The sequence below is a fragment of the Stegostoma tigrinum genome, chromosome 4, assembly GCF_030684315.1.
Source record: "Stegostoma tigrinum isolate sSteTig4 chromosome 4, sSteTig4.hap1, whole genome shotgun sequence".
Taxonomy (NCBI): domain Eukaryota; kingdom Metazoa; phylum Chordata; class Chondrichthyes; order Orectolobiformes; family Stegostomatidae; genus Stegostoma; species Stegostoma tigrinum.
In genome coordinates this window covers 71,430,957-71,451,924 of record NC_081357.1, presented here as the reverse complement: position 1 = coordinate 71,451,924, position 20,968 = coordinate 71,430,957, and the positions used below count along the sequence as shown (strand labels likewise).

General features: G+C 40.0%; 1 protein-coding gene across 1 annotated transcript; it reads left to right on the top strand.

Moving 5' to 3' along the window:
- The first annotated feature begins 12,899 nt into the window (after positions 1 to 12,899).
- Positions 12,900 to 15,538, top strand: ccn2a (cellular communication network factor 2a). The gene is made up of 5 exons (XM_048531032.2): positions 12,900 to 13,098; positions 13,275 to 13,494; positions 13,947 to 14,198; positions 14,509 to 14,720; positions 14,837 to 15,538. The coding sequence occupies exons 1-5, from the start codon at positions 13,045 to 13,047 to the stop codon at positions 15,131 to 15,133; spliced, it is 1,035 nt and encodes a 344-aa protein (XP_048386989.1). The 5' UTR covers positions 12,900 to 13,044; the 3' UTR covers positions 15,134 to 15,538.
- Positions 15,539 to 20,968: the final 5,430 nt, after the last annotated feature.

The window sequence follows — 20,968 nt, the reverse complement described above, 5'->3', positions numbered from 1 at the left end:
TTCTTTATAAAAGTAAAATATTACAAGAACTAACTAAAATCAAAAATTAAGAATATCAACTGGAGGGAATAAATAGGAGCTTTATAATAACGTGCACACTTTCTTCCATTTGATGTGCATGTTTAAACTCTGACCTAAACAGGATACAACATGTAGCACAGGCATATTATGCATCAACAAAACAACTGATCGCAGATTTTTTAAAATCCAGGGCTAGTTTGAATGAGACATCCAGTATTTTAATCCGATTGTTGAAAAGTTCCATTTTGGATATATAAAGGCAGGAGTTGTGAAGAGGGCAGCTGTTTTAAGTGTAGTCATTCTCAAGAGGAAGGAATGAAAATGTCTTTGACTCCACAGCACAGCAATGCCACAGTTAGAAGGACAATAATGTCTGAGGCACACTTGTTTAACTGAAAGCTTGGCAGCAGGAATAATGTGCCATACAAGGTTACAAAGTATTACAACAGAGAAATCTTTTAGATGCAACAAAGCATTATATTTAGAACTGCAACAAAGGGTAATTCACACTGTCAGCTTACTTTAAAACCTTGAAGAAAAAAATGACCAATTAGACGCTTTCAGCTTTAAAAGGGCACCTAGCTAGTATACAACAATTATGGACATAATCATACAGTGGCAGAATTGCCCTGCCATATGATTTGCTTTCTATGTGCACTTAGCAAACCAATCACATACATTAACTCAATTCACTCAGGCTATGTTATCAACCTCATAAAACAAATACGTGGGCTAAGAATCCAGAGGCATGAGTTGTAGTTACACCATAGCAGCAAGTAAACTTAACAAAATATACAAAATCCTGAGGGGTCTTGACAAGGTAGACATGGAGAGAATGTGTGTTGAAAGAAATTTACAAAATGATTGACATGTTTGACCAAGAGAGGGATATACATTAACATGCAGTGCAACTGAATGGGAGCTTACCAATGCCCAAAGTTAGAATCTTAACTCTAACATTGGTCACTTGTCCACACAAATAGAATAAAATGCTGATAAATAATACACTCAGCAACTCTGAAGTGGTGACCTAAAAACATCTCTTGCAATAATTTTACCCTGATTTTAAGCAGATTGCCCTCTACTGGTAGTACCCAAAACTCAGTTGGCATATGAATGAATAAATGCTTCATACTTCTGCAGGTAAATATCGAATTGCCTGCTGCGGCCTGAGAATTGCTCTCTAGACAAAGGCTGGTATGTCATTGTGTGTTAGTTGAAGACATAAGCTTATGGGACCATGGAGTCTCAATTACATAGTACATGAATGAATCTAAGGCAATGTGAAATTGGAGAAGGTCATTTCACCCATCTAACATTTCATTATAAGTCACCGTTATGGATCAATGAAGTGGACAGACTTTCTTATTTTTCTTCAATCCAAAAGTCTTTCTACTTGTGGCATCTGGGATGAGAACAATGGTTTGGACTTTCTGAGGAGTGGCAATTGTCATCAGATTAACATTCTGTTCCTGCTTTATTTTCCATTGAGAAAGAGCCTCACCTTTCTGGCAGGAGATTCCGATCATGATTCCTGCCAGAAATGAAGACATACGTTAAATCAAAGCCTGTTCTCATAGTGCAAGATGATCAAAGAAGGGAAACCACAGCCTTTTTAATAGCAGTAGTTACTCCATTCTATGATTTAAATGTACAGCAGTACAGACAGCCACTTTGACAGCTCTTGTGAAAGAGTAAGTATTAAGGCAATTGTGGCACAATGGATTACCATGATCAGGAATAAGAATGGTGTGGGTGGTCGCATGATCTAAAGCATAGGGTATCTGACTTTAGTACAGACCTAACCTTTTAAGGGCCTGTATCCCTATCTCCCTTTTTCTGGTCCAGAGGTATGGGATCAAGTCTCATCTGCCCCAGAGGAGTGCCAGTAAAAGCCTGAACAGATTGATTTTAAGGTAAATGTAACGTTAGAGTGCCATGTGGGTATGATGCCAAGATTCGAAGTGAGTAGGATGCCAAGTGGGTGGGGAGGTATCACACTCAGAGAAGGAAGAGCCTCCATAGGAGCATCAGGTCCCAAAGGGAGACTGGGATTCGCGGTCCTGGAGGGGAGATGGTGTCAGGTTGGGGGGAGAGAGGGAGGGTGCGCTTGTTGGAAGTAGGGGAGACATTGAGTTGATTGATGGGGGAGGTGTCTGATGTCTGGGAGTGATATGGTCGGGTTATGTGTGCTAACTTGTAGGGAATTCAGCTTAATTATTACCCAGGGGTTAAACTAGGTTTTCTATATAATTATCTGACATTTCCTGGGTAACTACTAACTTAAGCAGAGCAGAACTTTTCGAAATCTTTGACTAAAATGGATTTTTTGGATGTTTCCAAGCACAGTGGGAAAGGCCTGCAGAAATCTTCAGTTTCAGGGCTGTTGTCCTTGGAGTCTGCTCCTTTGGGGATTCCATTTGGTCCCAGTGTACAACTCCCATTGTGCTGCAGAAATGGCTATCCAGCTATCAGGAAATCTGGGCCAATGTTCATATTGCCCATGACTAGTTCTACTGACAATTAGTCATGGGCTTCTCTTCACATCAATTCTGCTGCTGCTGAGATGGTACTCCCTTGATACTATCAGGAAGGAAATTCCAGAAATTTGACATAGTTGCAATGAAGAGAGAATATATCCAAGTCAGCCTGGTGCAAAACTGGATTAGATACTGACAGGTCATTTGTTTCCTCACTGTACTCCTCATGTCTTTCTAGGTGCTAGAGATCATGTTGTTATCAAAATAATCTTAATGAGTTACTATAGTAAATCCTGCATTTAGCACATGCTGCAGCCCTAGGCATTGGCGGTGGATTTGATATCAGGGTTATTGGTTCGATTGTGGGTGACAATGAGATTTGTAACTGTTGTTGCAGTTATATTGATCCAAATGAGTCACGAGTATTTCATCACAATCTTGATTTGAGCCTTGTATATGAGGGCCCAGCTTTAAAGATAAACCTTTAAGTTATTGAACAGAGTACCCAGTATCTACCCTGGCCTTGTTGCCAGGGAAGTGCACATGGCTAGTCCATTGTGGTGTCTGGTCAATGATAACCTTCGGGATAATAATAGGACACTGCAGTGATGGTGCTATTTAAAATCTGAATGAGCTATTCGTTCCATTTTATGTTGGAGATGATCATTGCCTACCAAGTAGTGGCAATCATTTATGAAAAATGGTTATTCAGAAATCGTTAGTATTTGATTTGATATCTTGCCTCCATGTTCTTAGATATGAAATTATTGCAATTAATTTAGTATCCTTAATTAGCCTGCTATGATGCCCATTTTGGATTGACTTTTGAGACCACAAAACATACCTCCTACTTCAGCAAGTTAATTACCAGCTTCCTTGACATCAGGGAAATGTCCATATGGTCTAGTGACAAACTTAAGGCATTTCAGACTGATGTGTCTGCCTTCCAATAGCCAGACACCAAAGGGCAGTACACTGGTACCTTTTTAAAGATTTGCACAGGTGCATTCTTGGCCCAAGGCAGGAAGTTAAAACCCAGGAGGCTGGCACTGCCTCTGACAACAAGCACTTTGTACTCTGAAGGGGCAACAAATGTTGCCAGTGAATGTAGTCCTGCAGTTCAAAACAGCACATTAATCATTTTCCACTTTGCTTCTAACCTTCTGCCAATACACATTATGATGTATGCACAAAATGAATTACTATATGAGATAGAATGGCAGTAAATCCATCTGGAAATAACTATCACCTTTTAACTATGTTAAAAGCATGCATCCTCTAAATTAAGCAGTTAATTATTAAACATGGCTCTAAAATGAAAGAGATCAATCATTGTGTAACAATTCAATCATTCTTTAAAGTATTACCACCATCCTTTATTTTTATCTAAATTTTCAATCTTAGATTTTATAGCTTTCATGCCTTTGGAAAGGCCTAACCTGCTTCAGTGCCAATGAATTACTTTAGAATTGTAGACAGAGTAGGCAAACAAGGCAGTTACTTTGAACTTAGCAAGCTCCTGAAAACAGGAAATAAGAGAGTTGGTCAGATTTTTTTGATGCTGTTGGTTGAGTGATGCATATTAGCCTTGATACTGAGACACTGCCTTTATCCTGAATAATGCATTGGGGCCATTTATGGTTCAAATTTGACTTGTGTGGTAACATTAATTGACAGTTTATTCCACATTCACATAATTTTAATCAGTTGGATTGCAAAACAACCTGCCAATTAACTATTGTCCATTTATGCAACTACCCACAACTAAATTAAATCCCTTTATGTTTACCTCATCAAGCTTATGGCTCAACTCTCACTCCAAGACTCATAGAGAAGCAAAATGAAAACCATTTAATCCATCATATTAACACAAATCCTATCAAAATTATACTCTTATCCACTTCTCTAGGTCAATGTTTTACATTTTGTTAATTGTTCAGTGTCTTAACCAAGAGATGAAACCTCTGCGTATTCTTAGCATTTTCTTAATACTACGCTTAGATAGTAACCCAAGCTATTAGACTTACTTAATTGAACTAAAACGTCACTATCTCCTTAGGCAAGAATCAAATCCAAGTCTCCAAAAGCTTAAATTGGATTCAGAATTTCTGGCGTAGTGGCATCTTCTCCTCAGGTTTGGGAAGTGAGGAGAAAAGTCCTTGATTTCAAGGCAGCATTTGACTGAGTTTGTTATCCAGGAGCCCTAGCTTAATTGTGGTCAATGGGAAGTGGGTTAAAATCTCCACTGGCTGGAATTATACCGAGTACGAAAGAATACGATTGTGTTTTTTGAAAGTTAATCATCTAAACCACAGGTCATCACTTTAGTTCCTCAATGTGGTGTCCTTGGCACAGCTGCTCCGTCAATGATCTTCTCTCAATTATGAGATCAAAAATGAAGATGTTTGTTAATGATTGCACAAGGCTCAGCACGGCTCATGACTTCTCAGATACTGAAACAGTCCATATCCAAATTTAGCAAGATCAGGACAACATTCAAGCTTGAGCTTATTTCAGATTAGAAAGGGTCAGATTAGAACAAGTCAGCATGGATTTAGTAATGGAAGGTCGTGCCTGACAAACCTGTTAGAATTCTTTGAAGAGGTAACAAGTATGTTAGACCAGGGAAACCCAGTAGATGTTATCTATCTAGGCTTCCAAAAGGCCTTTGACACGGTGCCTCACGGGAGGCTGCTGAGCAAGGTGAGGGCCCATGGTGTTCGAGGTGAGCTACTGGCTTGGATTGAGGATTGGCTGTCTGACAGAAGGCAGAGAGTTGGGATAAAAGGTTCTTTTTTGGAATGGCAACCAGTGACGAGTGGTATCCGCAGCATTCAGTGTTGGGGCCGCAGCTGTTCACCTTATATATTAATGATCTGGATGAAGGGACTGGGGGCATTCTGGCGAAGTTTGCCGATGATACGAAGATAGGTGGACAGGCAAGTAGTACTGAGGAAGTGGGGAGGCTGCAGAAAGATTTAGACAGTTTAGGAGAGTGGTCCAGGAAATGGCTGATGAAATTCAATGTGAGTAAAGGTGAGGTTTTGCACTTTGGATAAAAGAATACAGGCATGGACTATTTTCTAAATGGCGAGAAAATTCATAAAGCAGAAGTACAAAGGGATCTGGGAGCATTGGTCCAGGATTCTCTAAAGGTTAACTTGCAGGTAGAGTCCGTGATTAAGAAAGCAAATGTAATATTGTCGTTTATCTCAAGAGGGTTGGAATATAAAAGCAGCGATGTGCTTCTGAGGCTTTATAAAGATCTAGTTAGGCCCCATTTAGAATACTGTGTCCAATTTTGGGCCCCACACCTCAGGAAGGACATACTAGTCCTGGAGCATGTCCAGCGGAGATTCACACGGATGATCCCTGGAATGGTAGGTTTAACGTATGATGAACAGCTAAGGATCCGGGGATTGTACTCATTAGAGTTTAACAGGTTGAGGGGAGATCTAATAGAAACTTACAAGATAATGTATGGCTTAGAAGGGGTGGACGCTAGGAAATTGTTTCTGTTAGGCAGGGAGACTAGGACCCCTGGGCACAGCCTTAAAATTAGAGGGGGTAAATTTAAAACGGAAATGAGATGACATTTCTTCAGCCAGAGAGTGGTGGGCTTGTGGAATTCATTGCCACGGAGTGCAGTGGAGGCCGGGACGTTAGATGCCTCCAAGGCAGAGATCAACAAATTCTTGATCTCACAAGGAATCAAGGGCTACGGGGAGAGTGCAGGGAAGTGGAGTTGAAATGCCCAGCAGCCATGATTTAAATGGTGGAGTGGACTTGATGGGCCGAATGGCCTTACTTCCACTCCTATGTCTTATGGTCTTATGGTCTTATTTGTGGAAAATAACATTCATATTGCACAAGTATCAGGCAATGACACCAACAAAAGTGTATCTAAATATCACCTATTTGGATTCAATGGCATTACCATCACTAAATTTGCCATGATGAACACCCTGGAGTTACCATTGACTTGAAAGTAAACAGGTGCTACAAGAAAAAGTTAGAGACACGGATTCCTGCAGCAAGTAACCCACTACCTGACTACCCGAAGACTGTTTGCCATCTAACAACGCAATTATCAGGACTGTAACAGAATGCAACACCCAAAACATTTTGACGAAAAGCAGCCTGCTTGATTGGTACCCCATCCAACACCTTCAAAGTTTACTCCCTCCAGTATCAATGCAGATTGATAACAGTGAGTCCCATCTACAAGATACATTGCAAAATCTCAGCAAATGTCCTTGGATAGCACTTTCTAAACTGCAACCTCCACCACCTAGAAATGCAAGGGCAACAAATACAATGGATCACCAATCCTGCAAGTTCCCTTCCAAGCCACACACAATCTGACTTCAAATATATTGCTGTTAATTCATTGTGAACTGCAGCTCATTACAAATTTCTCAAGGGCAATGGGAGTAGTAATTGGATGATGGACTGAACAGGGATACCTACATGCCGTGAAAGAATGTGCACAGGCCCTGAATTGAGCCATATGTTTCTCTCTATCTTTGCGATTGTAGAATTTTTTTTTACCAAAATCCAATCCAGAAATTGAGGCCTCGTTACTGCATTGTAGCATAGTATTACCTTTTGAATTTAATCAAGCAGCTTTGTACATTTCCAGAATCATGTCTGGCCTCTTAATAATTTATTACATTCTGCTGACACATTATTTAGTGAAAATGGATATTGGTGAAACTGTATTACAATTCAGCAATCCATTTCATTTGGAATCCACTTGGAAAATTATAAGCTAACCAAGTAGAGTGAGCATAGCTTCACGTAAGGGATGTTATGTCTGGTGAATTCATTAAAAGTTTTCAAAGAAGTCTTAACCAGATTAGATAGAAGGGAACCAGTAGATGCATTGTATTTGGACTTCCAGAAAGTATTTGATGAGATATCACATACAAAGTTAAGTCATAAGATAACAGCCCATAGTGTTGGAGGCAGTCTATTTGCATGGACAGAGAATTGGCAAATTTTCAGGAAATGTTGAGTAAGGATGAGTAGTTCTTTTCCAAGTTGATGACCTGTAACCCATGTGGTTACACAGGGATCAGTGCTGGGACTGCAACTGTTTACAATATATATTTTAATACCTTAGAGAAAGGATGACAGAAAAATGAGTGGAAAAGCAAATTGCAAGAGTGTTAGAAACTGTTTACGGAGATATTGATAGGTTAAATAAGTGGGAAACATGTTGGAAAATAAAGTATAACTTGGGAAAAAAGTTGTTCATCTTGGGAAGAAGAACAAAAGAATAGAGCAGTATTTAGCTGGAGAAAAACTGCTAAAAGCTGCAACACAAAGGAACATGGGGGTTACATGTACACTAAACACTGGTAGCTAGCACACAGGTACCACAGGTAATCGGGAAGACTAATGGAATGTTGGGCCACGGAAGTTGGAGTATAAGAGGAGGTAAGTCTTACCGCAACTGTACAAAGTGCGAGTGAGACCACATCTGGAGTACTGTGAGTAGCTATGGTACTTTTATTTAAAGAACGATCTTATTTCATTGGAAGCAGTTCAAAGAAGGTTCACTTAGAAAACCCCTGGTGAGGAGGGATTGTCTGATGAGCAAAGGGTAAACAGATTGTGACTCTATACACGGAAATTTAGAAGAAGAGATGATCTCATTAAAACATATAGGATTCTTAAGGTATAACAAGCTGTAGAACTGGATGAACACAGCAGGCCAAGCAGCATCCTAGCAGCAGGAAAGCTGTTGTTTCGGGCCTAGACCCTTCATCAGGGTCTAGGCCCGAAACGTCAGCTTTCCTGCTCCTGGAGATGTTGCTTGGCCTGCTGTGTTCATCCAGCTCTACACCTTGTTATCTCGGATTCTCCAGCACCTGCAGTTCCAAATATCTCTGAAACAATTTTAACCCAGGATTCTTAAGCACTTGACAGGGTAAATGGTGAGAAGGTATCTCCCCCGAGTCTAGGACCAGAGGGCATAGTCTCAGAATAATATTGAGACGAGGAGGAATTTCTTCTCTCAGAGGATTGTGAGTCTTCAGAATTTGAGCCGTGATGGCTGATTTCTTGTGTACATTTAAAGCTGAGATAGAGTCTTGAATAATGGGGAATCAAAGGTTAAGGGGATTCAACAGGAAATGGGACATGAGCAGTGTTGGATCAGCTTTGATCCTATTGAATGGTGACTTAGGCTCAAGGGGCCAAACAACTTAGCCCTGTTCTTATTTCTTATGGTCTTTTGGTCTTATTCCACCAGTTCATTGGCCACACTGTGAAAGAAAAGATAATTCTGAAAGAATGTTTGTTGAGTGTTTATTTTCCTGTTCTATTTTCTTCAACAATTTTCCCTTTGTGTGTGCTAGCTTTTAATTTGATAATGATGATTATAATTTTAACTTTAAAGATGATTTATTAATTGTCAAATGAAATGCTAACATTGTTTAATTGGCAGATATTGTTATTTCTCACATCATTTCTGCATTGTCATCAGATTTATATTGCCATTTTCACATTGCATTTGGCTTGCACGCACAAATAGAGACAGATGCCAATCAGATAAGGGAATCCCAACAGCATAGTTTTCCTTACTGATCTCCACTCCAATGTAAAGCTTTATTTTAAAAGTAATTAGATGATCCAGTCAACATTTAGGAACTTGCAATGTTTTGTTTTGATGCTGCAAGAAACTTGTCACTCAGTTATACTTAGTCTGCAAATTGTACTTGTGCGATATGATTTTGCTTCACACTGACACTATTGCATAAACACAGACTTAATTTAGAGTCACAGTTCAACTTGACGCGGGATTGAAGAGGAATGTGATTCCCAACAAGATGTAACTCGCTGTTCTTTCCTCTTGGGCATTAATGTTGATTTATACTTCACATGGTAGATTTTCACCCGTACCACTTGTATATAAAGCATTGTCTAAGCAGTAGAGTCATTGAGTCATACAGCATGGAAACAGACCCTTTGGTCTAACCAATCCACACGGACCATGTTCACAATTAATCTCACCTGTTTGCATTTGGCCCATATCTGACCAAACATTTCTTATTCATGTACTTGTCCAAAAATCTTTTAAGCATTGTACCTGTACCTGCATCCACAACTTTTTCTGGCAGTTCATTCCAGACACTAACCATTCTCTGTGTAAATGCATTGCCCCTCATGTCCTTTTTAAATCTTTCTCTCATTTTAAAAATATGCCCACTAGTTTTGAACTCCCCTGCCTTAGACAAAGGAACACTAGATGAAAATTCAGAAAAGGAGGATTACACAGCCTTAAACAAGCCTTACCCAATCTTCCCTCTAATTAAGTTAAAGAAAATCAGGCAGGCAGTGTTAGCAGTGAGCAATCCTTCTTTCTAATGTTCTTACCTGCATTCTGTTCAGTCTATAATTTAAGCTGTACAGTCAAGACCTGCCCACCTGGGTTTGTGTCAATGTAAATTCAAACAGCTTTACATCAAAGCTAAGTTAGTAGTGTGAATATGCCTTTAATCAATAACCGGTGTTTTGAACATTGAGAAACAGACAAAATTACTCATCTATCCATAACATATAAAAAAAAGTCAAGGCCAAGAGCACTTTTCACATAAGCAGATTTGGAAATGCACTATTTCTCCCCTACATTTGCAAAGTTTCTATGGCCTTTGATACAGTTGACCATGTCATTTTCCTTACAAACTTCTGGTCCATTACCCAATTCAGTGTGATTACCCTTATGTGATTCCATTCCAATTTAACTGATCATATTCAGCACATCTCTAACAATGCTTTTGTCTCCTGCCCCCATACTGTTGCACCAGGACCTTGCACCTGACCCCCACCCCCCCCCAGCCCTGACCAAATAGCTATCTGTAACTCCATCTCTCCTCAATGTACATGGCCCCATTGGTGGTATCACCTAGAGAGATGGGGCCATGTTCCAGCTGCACATTGATAATAACTGCACTATCTCTGCATCATTCTCTTAACCTTTTCATTGCCTCCTTGTTGTTAGGTCTCTTGCCCAGCACTCAACCTTAAGTAATTTCTGATTTCCTCCATTAAAAAAACGAGAATGCTGGACCATTCATCTGTAGCTTACAACAAAAGTTAGAAGATAATAAAATGTGAGGCTGGATGAACACAGCAGGCCCAGCAGCATCTCAGGAGCACAAAAGCTGACGTTTTGGGCCTAGACCCTTCATCAGAGAGGGGGATGGGGTGAGGGTTCTGGAATAAATAGGGAGAGAACTTTGGTACTGATTCTACAGGCAGACAACAGCTAACTTAGACGTTTTTGACAGAACCAGACGATTTGCAATCTCAACCTCCTATTTGATCTGAACTCCAATTCAAAACCTATCCCTCGAAAGGATCACTTACTTCACCTTCTGTACCATGATATACGCCTGCTGTGCCTCAGCCCATCAATATAAAGGAAATCTTTTACATGCAATGCATGGTTAGGGTCAGGGATGTGTTGTCTGAGAGTGCAATAGAAGCAAGTTCAATCAAGGAAAGGAAATTGCTATTTGAAAAGAAACAATATGTAGGGTTATGGGAAGAAGACAAAGGAAAGATGCTAAGTCAAATGCTTATTTGAACAGTCAGCACAGACAGGATGGGCTGCTTCTACACTGTAACAATTCTGTGGTTGCCTGCTGAAACTCTCATCCCATGCCACTATTATTAGCAAACTGATGCTCCCTGATGCTGACTCTCATGAACTTAAGCTCCCTTATAATTCTGGTGCCTGTATCCTACAGCATGTCAAGCTTTGCTCATTGTTTTGCATTTTAGTCACTGATCCACATTAGTTCGAGATTCAAAAATGTCTCAAATGTAAAATTCTCATTGTTTAAATCTCTTCAAAGATTAACTTCTCCCTATCTCTGCCATCTCTTGCAAGCCTACAATCCTGTTAATCTCTGGTTTTTGTTCAAATGCCATCTGTTTGCTCTCCCACCCCAGTTGGGAGTATGATTCCCAATTGCTTATCCCTATACTCTAAATTTCCTTTTCTTAACCTTTCTACCTCTTCTTCCTCTTTTAGAACCTCTTCCTCCAAACTTGACTCCTTAAAACACAGCTCTTCAGGCAATGTCTCAAACCTTTCCCCATTATTTTTTTTCTGGCTATGCCCATTCATTCATTAGATTATTTCGATAAGGAACATTGAAGTGTCCTCCTTCTTCAATGTTTATAAAGCCAAGTTGTGGTGCCAGTGGTAGTGTCCCACATTCTGAACTGGAAGGCCCAAATTCAAGCTCCACCTTAATCCAGAAATGCATCACACGTTAATTTTAAACATATTTATACACCCGACTTATTGAGCTGTGTACAGTTTAGCTGAGTTATCTTGATCAAAAGTGACAAAAGTAAAGACAAATATCTGCAGTGTTATCTAATAAAAGGAATAAATGTTTAAATTGTAGAACTGGATCTTCCTCTGTGTTTTCCGTATGTATTGAAATTCATATATTTTATCTGAATGATGTATATTTTAGGCTTCACTACCGTGCTCTGAAACGATTGCTTCGCCGCTTTTTTTTATTTCTGCAGCACGGAGCTAGACCCCATACGTTTGAGATAGATGGCTATGCTTCCTCCGCTCAGACTGACTGATTTTCACATTCCCTCGACGCGTTCTTGCGGTTGCAAGCCGTCAGGGTTTTTCTTATTTCCGAAAGCAGCTGCCAGTACTCAACTGGATCTCACAAGTCACGTCTAGGATCACGACCTATAGGGGGATAGGTGCGTTTCCTGTGCACACATATATCGTCTAGCCACTTTCCTGCAATCCTGGCCGTCTGAAACTTGTCTAATATCTGATCGGGCAGTGGGAAATAAAAATAATCAAAAGTACAACATTCCAACACGTCCGTCTTAACTCAATTGAGATCTTGGAAACTCAGTAGACATAACAAATTTTTGGCACTCATGCCAATCTTGCCAATTCGAACACAATGTATCTACCTAACTTTGCTTTTATATATATGTACATCAGTTGTAATGAAATCATCCTCTGATTTAAAAAAAACACAACTGATGAGAATTTACAGCACATTTACTTATATGGACTCGTGTTACGACTCTGCCGCGTTACAGACAAACGCGTGCAATGCACTGTGTTAGGGGAATGTTTTCACTTTGTAATGGTATTTTAGCCGCTCGTCCTCCCTGAGCATTGTTCAAAGCTCGCGTCACTCCAGTGTTTGCACAGACCTCTTATTTTGAAATGTGCTTATTTGCTGGGTTGGAGGTATGCGCTGTGTCAAGAGGTCACATCCAATCCGGTGTGAGGCAGGAACTGGCGGCCTGCCCAGGAATGCTGCTGTTGACCCAGAGGCGAGGCTGCTGGCAGTCGGCCTCTTTGTGTGCGTCAGCCCGCCTGGCAGGCAATAAAAAGCGCACGCTGCAGCCGTTCTACACTCACTAAGTGTTCGATAGAGAGAGAAACAGGAGCAAATCTGAACAAGTCGACTCGATCCGACAACTTGCAAGAAGAACAGAAACATTTGAGGAAGTCCGACTGAAAAGTTGAGTGAAAATGTTTGCTGGATTGAAGTCTGCATTATTGCTGCTTCTGGGACTGGCTTACCTGGTAAGTTGTAGTAACTGCATTTTGCAGCAATCTAATGGGCAAGCGACTGTAATCCTTAAATGTTACGGAGCAGTTTATGTTTCTGAATAGTTGCCTCATTCATTGGATACTGTCTGTGATCCGCGCCTTCTGCAGGAGACGGTTGTAAATACAGTGCTGTGTATTTTTTTTTGCAGGTCTCTGCTGGTGATGAATGCCGAGTTCCCTGTCAGTGTCCCGAGCAGCCACCGCGCTGCCCTCCCGGAGTCTCCCTGGTCACTGACGGCTGCGGCTGCTGCAGTGTTTGCGCGAAGCAAGCGGGCGAGGTGTGCTCTCGCCGCCAGCCTTGCGATCCCCACAAGGGCCTGTTCTGCGAGTTCGGCTCCGCAACGTACGCCACAGTCGGAGTCTGTGCAGGTGAGGACCGTCAGCTCTGTATTCACATCAGACATTGTCACAGCCTGGTTGTGGAGCTTCAGAGTTAAAGCAAAATGCTGCGGGTGCAAACATAAACACCGAAAATGCTGGAAACAACCTGCAAGGGAGGAACCTTGCCACTTAATCTGCTGAGGGTTTTCTTTCATTCAAATTGATAACTATCAAGCTGGACTGGGCGTAAGCAGTTTTCTGTGGAACTGTTTGCATGTTTAGTTTGGTGGCTCCCGCCCTTTCATGTTTTATTAGTTTGGAAATACCGTTGGCAAATAATTTATATATTGCCTTCAGTACGGGTGAATAGTTGAGGCCATGCTGTCGAAACTGTTCAGAATCGTGAAACTGCATTGCTTATCATAGTATTTACTGTCATCTAAAATGCTTTCAGTCGGACTAAATTGTTAACAGCGATTTCTTTATGTGGTCCCTTGCAGCTAAAGAAGGGGCTCCTTGCCTGTTTGACGGTGTTGAGTACAGAAGTGGTGAGACCTTTCAGAGTGGATGCAAGTATAAGTGCACCTGTCTGGATGGCTCCATCGGCTGTGTCCCTGTCTGCAGTGTGTCGATCCGCTTGGCTAGCCCAGATTGTCCCATGCCGAAGAAGATTAAAGTGCCTGGCAAGTGTTGTGAGGAATGGATCTGTGAGCAACCCAGACAGCACACCATGGTTGGGCCTGCATTAGCAGGTAAGGTGTTTTTTTAAAGTTATTAAAGCAATCAACTCCAAAGAGTTAATGTTAAGTAATCACTAGCAGACACAAGAGTGTATTTTGCAATCACCAGATCAAATTTTAAAAAAAAACTAGCAAAGAAAAATTTATATGTTCTGTTAACTCAGCATTATGTTATATATGGTATGGTAATGTAATCATCGTTAAATTTTATGGTTTATTTTTTATCATCTTTAAAGCATTTAACTTTGTCTAATGGAACTCATTTATTTATCTGTTGTTACCAAGAAAGTTGATAGATGCAATTTTTTTCTATTCGCTGCAGCTTACAGAGAAGAAGCCACCTACGGCCCTGACCCCTCCATGCTCCGTGCAAACTGCCTTGTACAGACCACTGAATGGAGTGCCTGCTCTAAGACCTGTGGAATGGGCATCTCCAGCCGAGTAACTAATGACAACAGAGAATGCAGACTGGAGAAACAGACCAGACTTTGTATGGTCAGGCCCTGTGAAATGGACATGAAAGACACCATTAAGGTAAAAAATTACTTTTCCCAGATCAGTTGATCTTAAAGTGGCCTCAAGATATATTTTAATTTATCTTTGCATTGAATAATTTTTGTTAATTTTGTCTTCTGTTATTCACCCAATAGAAAGGCAAAAGATGTATCCGTACGCCAAAGGTTTATAGACCTACCAAGTTTGAATTCTCTGGCTGTACCAGTGTGAAGTCTTACAAAGCCAAATTCTGTGGTGTTTGCACAGATGGACGATGCTGCACCCCTCACAGAACCGCTACACTGTCTGTTGAGTTCAAATGCCCTGATGGCCAACTGATGAAAAAGAAGATGATGTTCATCAAGACTTGTGCCTGCCACTATAACTGTCCCATGGACAATGATGTCTTTCAGTCCTTGTACTACAGGAAAATGATAGGTGATATGGCATAAATTATGTAATGGACCTAAGACCTCTTAACTGGAAAGATTTTCCATATCCTATTCAAAGGTTACTGCATAATACAGAGGAACTATTGACATGTTGAGTTATGATCAGTTATCAAATGAGAAATTAAATTGTCAGAGCACTCAGCCAAGATTTTGAAACTGCATTGCTTGTACACTGTTAGCTGTAATATCATTGTAAATAATGTACATATGTGTACAGTCATCTAAGTTAATTTAAGTGTAAGTGCCTTTTGTGTTTATTGCTTAAGTACTGTAGTTATAGACTTGACAGAATGACTGTTCTTTGATTTTTTTTGAACAGTTACTATAACATTGAGAAGTGTGACCAAAAGTTGAATGTTTGCACTTTTCTAGTTCAAAATAAAGTATATTTTTGATACAAAATAATGTTTTCTTGATTAATACATCTACCCAATGGAACAGTCTTCTGCCACAAAGATTATCACATCCAAATACGAAGTTTTTACAGACTGTAACATTTATTTAGGTATAATGATTTTTAATCAGTTTGATTTTAATATAGTTTTATTCATATGTGTACACTAAAAGGTAGTGAAAAAAATGCATTCTATCTCATTTTACATTGCTACTAATTTTACAATTATAACAGCATTACATCTCCATCCATGGAAACTGAATATGCAGCAAAACAAAGCAGGATTTTGAAGCAAGCAAGAAATTAAGCAGATTTGGGTGTAGGGGAGATACAATAGCATAGATGGGATTTGGAACAGGGGGATAGAGCAATGCAATTTCAACTGTAGATTCCCCCTCTTCTTTCCCAACCAGTTAGGAAGAAGTGTTCAGGATATCAGCAGCAATTCTAATGTGACTAAAGTCATAGGCAGAACTATTGGGTTTTTTTCCCCACATTAAGTTTCACAGAGAGAACAGTCACGTCAGATTTTTGTGCTAATGAACAACTTGAATACCAGACAATAGCAATTGCAGCATATGGCCTGATATGGCAAGGCTTAGAGAAAATTGGCGCATGATATTTGTGAAATAAATTGTTCTATTTATCTAGCCATCATAAGGTTACTCTGATTAGTTTGATTTTCACAGCAACATACATTCCAATTCTGAAAGTAGAATAAAAATGAAAATTAGGTTGTAATCAAACTACTTGATAATATAAACAACATTGCAACCTAAAAATTATACTGATACTAATGCTTAAAAAATTCATATCAAAACAATCTGTCTACCTATAAAAGCACATGTTTTATTCATTTGGCATGGAAAACAGTTACACTGTTGAGTTTAACAAACTATTTAACAGGTTTCTGCTGACAGACTGCATGTTGGTGATGTCACCAGTAATGGATCTCTCCAGGCAGAAGTCCAATATACAGCTGTTCTGGATGGCAATGATAGCAATTTGAGCTATTCCTATGTTCTACTTATGCAAAACGCCACATCTTCCCTGGTCCACTTTCAAGCAGTTGCGCGTTGTTCTAATGATCTGTGGAAAGTTGAAACCCTGGGACATGACCACATGGGTCAGTTATCAGGATGCCATTGGTGATGTCTGAAGTCAATCAGGAGGTGTGCCATTGAGTGTTGTGGCTGCTGTCGGTTTGTAGGATATGGACTGTGTTCATTAGGGTTAATGGGATTTCTGATGGTGTTTCTTTTCAACAGTACTGTGTCAATGGAAAACCTTCATTTACTATCAACTGGTGGTGTTCTTTGAGGAGGATATGGGAGGTTTAAAATGTGATGGCACAGGAAACAACTCAAGCTGTGTAGTTCTAACATTTCAAAAATAATGCACAAGTCTTGTTAGAGATTGACATCCAGCATATTTTTTGTGGTGGTTCCTGAGTGAAGTTGAACATCAGCGCCCTGCTGTTGAGTAGCCCAGGACAAGTAAAGCAGAGTGTAGTATATTGACCCTGCTGCCCCAGCTGGTAGCCAACAGCTTCCGTGTGAGTCACAAAACAAAACAGAAATAGTTGGAGAAACTTGGCAGATCTGGCAGTGTCTGTGGAGAGAAAACAAAATCAATATTTAAAGTCTGTGACCCCTTTTTAGAACAGTCCTGAAGAAGGGTCACTGGATCCAAAACAGTGACTGTTTTCTCTCCACAGATGCTGACAGACCTGCCAGGTTTCTCCAGCAATTTCAGCTGTATGTTCCAAATCTTCAGCATCTGCAAATCTTTGGTATAATTTCCATATGAGATTTACCATTGCCTTCAGCTTGCATTAATATATGACAAAAAGTTGAACGGGCAATATGTGGTTGGCCACAGAACTAGACATAAAGTTTTGGTGGTGTCTGATCAAATTCTGTATTTTATGAAGTGGGCTTCAAGAAAACATGGGTATTTTCACAGTGACCTGAAGTTTTTCAACAGTCACAGGTTAACAAGAAACCTAGTTGACATGCCAGGAGCAATGCTGCTTCCTGATTTTGACTCTGTTTAACAGGGGGCACTCCAAAACTTAACATGTTTTGGAGAAGGTGGGCAATAGAGAAACAGTTGCATGGGTCATCGAATGGCCTCCCTGGCTTCGCAATGGCCACGAGCTTGGATTGACACCAGACGATTGGAATTGTGCTTGAGCTATGGGTGTTGGTAAACAGCCTTGGTAGATACCTCCATGTGATCTGATGTTTTATAAGAATTTGGGACAACTCCAATCAACACTTGCTGATTTTCCTGGCTTGGTTGCCATCAGAGTGTGAACCATTCTCTTATGTGTAAAGGCTTGCGAAGTCTTTCTGTTCTGGAATCATGTTGAGTGACTGAACAGGGCTGTTTTACCTTCTTATCTTTCCTCTTGGCTGGTACCTTGGCGATTAGTAGGAACTGTGAAGCAATGACATCAGAGTTGATTCAGGACCACAGGTGTGATCGTTGCTCAACTACTCAGACAGTTGATACAATTTTAACCTCACTCCGAAGCCTCTTCCAGGGATGCCTAAACTGAAGAAGTTACCTTCCTCCCTCTGGGCAAACCTATTTCAGAACCCTGTCCCCATTCCCCTTTTCTGATGAAGCGTCTCGGCCCGAAACGTCAACTTTTGTGCTCCTAAGATGCTGCTTGGCCTGCTGTGTTCATACAGCTCCACACTTTGTTAGCTCGGATTCTCCAGCATCTGCAGTTCCCATTATCTTTGATACAGTGTAGCAACTTTCATGCTTTTTGTCTTGAATGGATAACCTCAATCTTTTCTGTGGTTATCACCATCTTATGAGGCAACCTTAGTCAAGGTTTACTCAACAAGTTCTATTGCCACATGAAGGTCCCAATTTTCCCTGTATTCTTCCAGGGCCATTCACTTTCCAGTATCCAACAGTGGATGAAAGTTTTTCTGAAGTCCCAGGGAACAAAGTTAATGGTTGTTAGTTTGAGGAGCTAAGTAAAACAGTTTTTTGGGGAGGGATGAGATCGGTTAAAAGTAGTTGCCAAATTTCTGCTGTAGGCATTCCAGCTACCCTTCTGCAAATTCCACATGGTTTTAACGTTGAGTTTATGGATTGTTGTTAGAGACTATTATGTGTGAGAATTGGCAATGTTGGAAGTTAGGGAAGATCATCAATGTTTGTCAGTGGTTGGTCATTGCTTAAATTGGTCATGGAGCAAAGATAATGCAAGTATCCCTTCTTCCACCCGCCTGAATGGAATGCACCAAGCTGTTTTGTTCTGTGTGTTAGCTTTAGTCATTGTGGAAGAAATTGGCATTTTGTAGGAGGTTCAAGAAAAGTCAGTGACAAAAAGGCAAAAAGACCACTTGACAGTCAGAACATTAAAAGGAAGTGTCAACCCAAAGTGTTCAAATCCGCCCACCTCACGCCAGTTCTTAGTAACTGCTATCTTAGTAAAATCTAATCACATTTTTGTCCTAGACAGTAAAGTAAGTGCATGTTAGCTAAACATTAACAGAAGAATAAAGCCTTCAGCTCAGGAAGATGATGAGATTTCCGGAGAAAGTTAAACTTTGGGCTATGAGATCACTGTTATCTGTCACATTGACTTGTTTGTCGCTTTCTATAAATATTCTGTAACTCTGTATTGCTGCAGAGTCTTCGGTATCTAACATTTGTTAGCGTTGACTGTCCACAATATCACGAATAAAAAGTTCTCTTTACCCTGAAATCTGGCAGCTGCAGTCTGGTTATTTGTGTATTAGAAGCAATTCTCTATCAGTCAAGCACAGAGGCCCAATCTGACAGATATTCTCCCAAGATGGTTTTGTTGTGGTGACCACATACATGATTCTAGTTGTTGAAATCATCAATGTTATTGGTTGGAAGCGTTACAGACTGTTTTAAGATTTGGGGCCACTGATCATTTAGTGGCTGGCAGGCATTTGTGATGGTCAGCTTACTCCTTTGATGGAGTAGCAATCATTTGATTTTACATCTTCAGTGTTTTGTGTTCCTTGATGTGGATAGCTAAGCTATTTGTAATGATATCTCTACTTGAAACGACTTGGTAGGCAGGATTGTGAGCTTGATGGCTGGAGTCCGTGGGTTTCTTGCACAGCAACTACATCCACATTCCTGCCAGAAAGTTTGCTTGTAGCTCACACTTTGTTGGTAAAGACTTCAATGTTAAGCCACTATTGTTTTGTTGTAAGTTGTGCTTTTTGCCTTTGTCATGTTTGAGGGAATTCATTTTCCGGTAGGTTTTTAAGTGTTTGGACCTGGAGCCCAGTACCCAAGTTTTAATCACCTTTATTAAAACATTAGTTTGCAGATTTTCAGGTTAGAAAATATACTTTATCAGAAGGACCACATGAAGGTCACTTTCTCCTACCCCCTGACAGCATTTATCCATGAGGAATTTTGTACAAACACCTTAAACATTCAAATTGCAATATCTGACAGTATAACTTGCAGTCTTATATGACAAATCATGTTAAATGTAGTTATTCTACCCTTTAGGTAAGTCCGACATTATTTTCATGCTTTTACATTATTGTGCATTGCGTTCAGTCTCAGAAATGAATAAACATTGTATTAATTGCTTTAGAAATGTAGGGCTGTCCTGATGAATGCTCAGTTAAGATGAATATATTAGATCAGGCCTTACTTTTAATTCTCAGGTTTTAAATGAGACTTTTAGCCTAAAGAGGTAGACAAGACTATACAGATGACAACTTCAAACAAGTTTGATTTAAGGAGATATATTATTACAGCATTGTAATTTTGAATATTAAAGTTAAAATTCCAAAGAGGTGAACATGAATAAGACAAGTAAACCCTATAGTTTTTAAAACAGAATATGTAGCTATAACTCACTGAGTTCTTTCACTAGATTATTAAAAAGAATATAGCTCAAAAGGAGGCATAAATATACTTATATTTGTTGAAAGGCAACAGCATAGTGGTAATGCCGCTCTTCAGTGCAAAAATAGAAATTGTTGGAGAAACTCAGCAGACCTGCTAATGTTTTGAGTCCAGCTACCCTTCTTCTGTTCCGTTCTAAAGAAGAGTCACTAGATTTGAAATATTAACTCTGCTTTCTCCCACAGATGCTACTAGACACATTGAGTTTCTGCAGCAATTTCTGTTTTTGTTTCAGATTTCCCCATCTGCAGTTCTTTATTTAATTTTAGCAATCTAGAGCCTCATGTTAATGTTGTGAGAGCGTAGGTTTGAAATTTACCATGGAAAATCAATTGAATTGAATAAAATCTGGAATTAAATGCTGGTCTAATGGTGACCATTGTTGTAAATAATCATCTGCTTCATTAATGGCTTGCAGGGAAGGGAAGTGTGCCATCCTTACTTCATTGGGCCTCTGTGTTACTCACAGCAATGTGGATAATTCTTAACTGCCCCCTAAAATGGTTTGGGAT

What these genes read in the sequence shown, in the direction of transcription:
- ccn2a (XM_048531032.2), top strand. Translation starts at nt 13,045, where the DNA reads ATGTTTGCTGGATTGAAGTCTGCATTATTGCTGCTTCTGGGACTGGCT. An exon ending in TTCTGGGACTGGCTTACCTG is followed by an intron (nt 13,099 to 13,274) that starts GTAAGTTGTAGT and finishes TTTTTTTTGCAG; the next exon opens with GTCTCTGCTGGTGATGAATG. An exon ending in GGTTGGGCCTGCATTAGCAG is followed by an intron (nt 14,199 to 14,508) that starts GTAAGGTGTTTT and finishes TATTCGCTGCAG; the next exon opens with CTTACAGAGAAGAAGCCACC.